Source organism: Sinocyclocheilus grahami, unplaced genomic scaffold (genome assembly GCF_001515645.1).
Source record: "Sinocyclocheilus grahami isolate Dianchi unplaced genomic scaffold, SAMN03320097.WGS_v1.1 scaffold1924.1, whole genome shotgun sequence".
NCBI classification, from domain to species: Eukaryota; Metazoa; Chordata; class Actinopteri; order Cypriniformes; family Cyprinidae; genus Sinocyclocheilus; species Sinocyclocheilus grahami.
This window is the reverse complement of record NW_015507103.1, coordinates 56607-60152: the sequence shown is the minus strand read 5'-3', so window position 1 is coordinate 60152 and position 3546 is coordinate 56607. Positions and strand designations below refer to the sequence as shown.

General features: G+C 37.5%; 1 protein-coding gene across 1 annotated transcript; it reads left to right on the top strand.

The window, feature by feature from the left end:
• Positions 1-1228: 1228 nt before the first annotated feature.
• LOC107573366 (uncharacterized) lies at positions 1229-2943 on the top strand (the record flags this gene model as incomplete). The annotated part of the gene is made up of 1 exon (XM_016259803.1): positions 1229-2943. A coding segment is annotated over one exon (1656 nt), but the record flags the coding sequence as incomplete, so codon positions are not given.
• Positions 2944-3546: the final 603 nt, after the last annotated feature.

The following is a 3546-nucleotide window of genomic DNA, read 5'->3' as shown; positions in this document are numbered from 1 at the left end:
ATGTGTGTGTGGTTGTACATACACATATGTAGTTGTTGTTTTTTTATGTTTGGCTTAGTGTTATGCTAGAATCATTATTATACTCTTATAGCTTTTGTTCTTTAATATTTTGAATTGTTTTTAGCTTTATTTTTTGTTTTTCATTTAAATGTTAAAAGTTTTGAAATTTTGTTGTATATGCATTTGACATTTTTATTTAATTTCTTTATTTTTAAAATGTGTATAAGTAGTATTTATAAAGTTTTAGCTTTTAGTTTGGGGTGTGTTTTTAGTTGTTTTAATACTACAATTGATTGTTTCTGTTGTCCTCATTTGTAAGTCGCTTTGGATAAAAGCGTCTGCTAAATGACTAAATAAATAAATTAAAAAAATAAAATAAAATAAAAAAATTGATTCAGCGTCCCCTGCATAGTTGGCCAAATTTCATTACAGTATACAGTACTATAGCAGTTTCTTGGTCTCCTGACACAAGACTATATCTCTAGGCAGTCATTTCTCAGTTCTGCAAAAGTGCGGTACATATAAAAATTTTTTACAAATTAAAGTTGGCAATCACACGTTTGAGGGTGTACAACATGTGCTACAGTTTACTGTACAAAAACTGCAATACGATTAGATTCTTACTTAACTCTTCTGCTATTAGATTCCGTGATCTGCATCTTCTTACTGATTTCATGTTATTGTTTCGTCGTATGGCAAAAAAAGGCCTATATCCATGATGAAAATGGAGAATCGGATCACCAAACAATTACGGGATGAATCTCAGACATATCCGGATGGGATTAGGTTTCTCAGAAGTTAACCATGAAGCAGTAATTTTCACGAACAAATGTAAAAACAATTCGTTAGTCAACTGGGCCGCACTTTGTGTTTCTGACTCACAAAGAACCGGTTCATAAGAGTAATTTGTTAATGTAACCGACTACACTGGGCACACTGTGTGCGTGTGCAACCATCGTGCACAGTTTACAAAAACGTGTTTTTTTTTCCATTATTTTGCGTTACGCTGTCATCGCCTCTGCTGAAAAGCAGCATACTGCTTACATTTAAATTTTATTCTGTGATAATTCTGGGGTGGCAGGTGGGGCGGCATAGCTTTTTCTTAGGGTGGCAGTTGCCACCACGGTAGATCCGCCCCTGGATCAAATTAATTCATGCAAAAACACTTACACTATTATGTTCATATTGAAAATGTATGTAACACAAAATGTATGTATTTTGATGTGCTCATGATTTTGAATTATTTCTCCACAGACAGTCTCAGAAATATGTGCCTCCATCTGCATTTTACAGAGAGCTGAGATATCCAGAAAGCAAACTAACTCTGATTCATGAAGGTCCTCCAAAAAGATTCTGTCTACATACAGAGAGAAATGTGCTTGATGAGAATGGAAAAGTCAGAAAATGGACATATGGGGAAAAAGACACCAGTAAACCAAACAAAATTGTTCTTCTGGTGGGAGAAACTGGCGTCGGTAAGACGACTCTCATCAACACTATGGTCAACTACTTACTGGGAGTGAAGTTTGAGGAAGAAAAGTGGTATGAAATCACAGAAGAAGCAGCCAGAGATCAATCAGAGTCACAAACCTCTGAAATCACCATGTATGAGGTCTTTCCTGTAAAGAGTCCCATATCGCTCACCATCATTGATACTCCAGGCTACGGAGACACTAGAGGACTGGATAAAGATCTGGAATTTGCTGAGAATTTAGCCACTCTGTTTCAGAGCAATGATGGAGTTTGTGAAGTCGATGCCGTGTGTTTTGTGACTCAAGCATCGAAGAATCGTCTCTCAGACAGACAGCATTACATTATCAGTTCAATTCTGTCTTTGTTTGGAAGAGACATTGTGAACAACATTATGTTCTTAATCACACACTCTGATGGTCTGCCACCCAAAAACGTTATCGGTGCCATTAATAAAGCTAGAATCCCCTGCAGACGAGACAAAAGCGGGCAACCTGTTCATTTCTTATTCAACAACCGGCAGGCTGAAGCTCGTCACACTAGAGAACGTCACATTCGTGCTCAAAGAGATGCCTGGGAAGACAGCGTGGACGGCATGAAGCATTTCCTTCAGTCTCTGGATGAAATGAACAGAAGAAGTTTAGAGTTGACTTCAAATGTCCCGATAGAGCGAATTCGATTTGAAGCATCCATCTGCAACTTACAGCTGCGAGTTCAAGAGAAAGAGCTGAAAATAGCTGAAAAACTTCAGATTCAAGAGGCATTGATACAAAACAAGGAAAAGATTGAAGGGTGCAAAAACTTCACCATTAAAGTAAAAAAGACAGTCAAACATAAGGTGCACATCGAGAGCAAGTCATGGAAGCACAGGAAGGCAACGACCTGCACCGTCTGTGAGGAAAACTGCCATGAGTTTGACTGCTGGTGGGGTTCTGATCCCAGCAAATGTGAAGTCATGAAAAACGGCTACTGCACCGTGTGCATAGAGAAGTGTCATCACAGCAAACACGTCAAAGAAAACAAGAAATATGCTATGAGAATTTCAAACGTCATGATGGAGTTTGACTCCATAAAAAAGGAATATGAAAAAGCCCAAGAAGAGTCCAAAATATATTCATTTTTAATGCAACATCTTGACAAAGATTTGAAGGAGATTGAAGACCAAAAGTTAAATCTTCTCACCGAAGCTTACCAGACCATCAAGCATCTGTCTCAGATCGCTTTAAAACCAGACTCTGCCTTCACTCTTCCGCATCTCGGCTTCTTCATCCCCAGAGTAAAGGAGGCTGGGAAAGAAGATTGGGTGCGAGAGCTGGAGGAAATGAGGAGAAAAGCTGTAACTGAAGAAGCAAATAAAGATGCTCGGAGTTATCTGAAAGCTGGTCTGGGAAAACTTTTCCAGACTGGGCAATGAACAAATACAAAGAACACAAGACAAATTAATGAAAATGAAGAAGACTGCTTACAGTGATAAGTCAATGCTAGTAAATTTCTGCAGTTCGGATGATAAGAATTTAAAAATTTCGCCCTGAAGTTATTTTTATTCTCTGTTTTTAGTAGTCTCTCTCTCTCTTTCAGCAGTCTTGGAAGCATTTTAGTTTAATCTGTTAGTTAACAGTGTGCATAGTTTTCTTGTATAGCAAACATAGCCAGATTTTAAATCCCTGCTTTTGCGCTGTGTGGTTCCATGCAGTTAATGGTGCAATACTTTCCTTTACTGCAGCATGAGAAAAAGTCAATATAAAAATCAATATATATTGACCATTGCTTTTTACAGTACATCCACACACACACACACACACACACACACACACACACACACATCCACATACACCCTTAGGTACCCATTGATTTTGTTTAAAAAGTCTCTTAGTTTTGTTTGAATTTAATTTAGATTAATGAAATTAATTTTGTGTTTCATTAAGACACAAACTCGGTTTATTTGTCATTGCAGAATATTTGATTAAATAACAGTACATTGTAACTAATTGGAGTGCACACAATTTAGTTCGCTGTGCTCTATATTTTTGTTAATCCGGTTTTCTTTTGAGTGTAAGTTACCATGCTGTGGGTCGT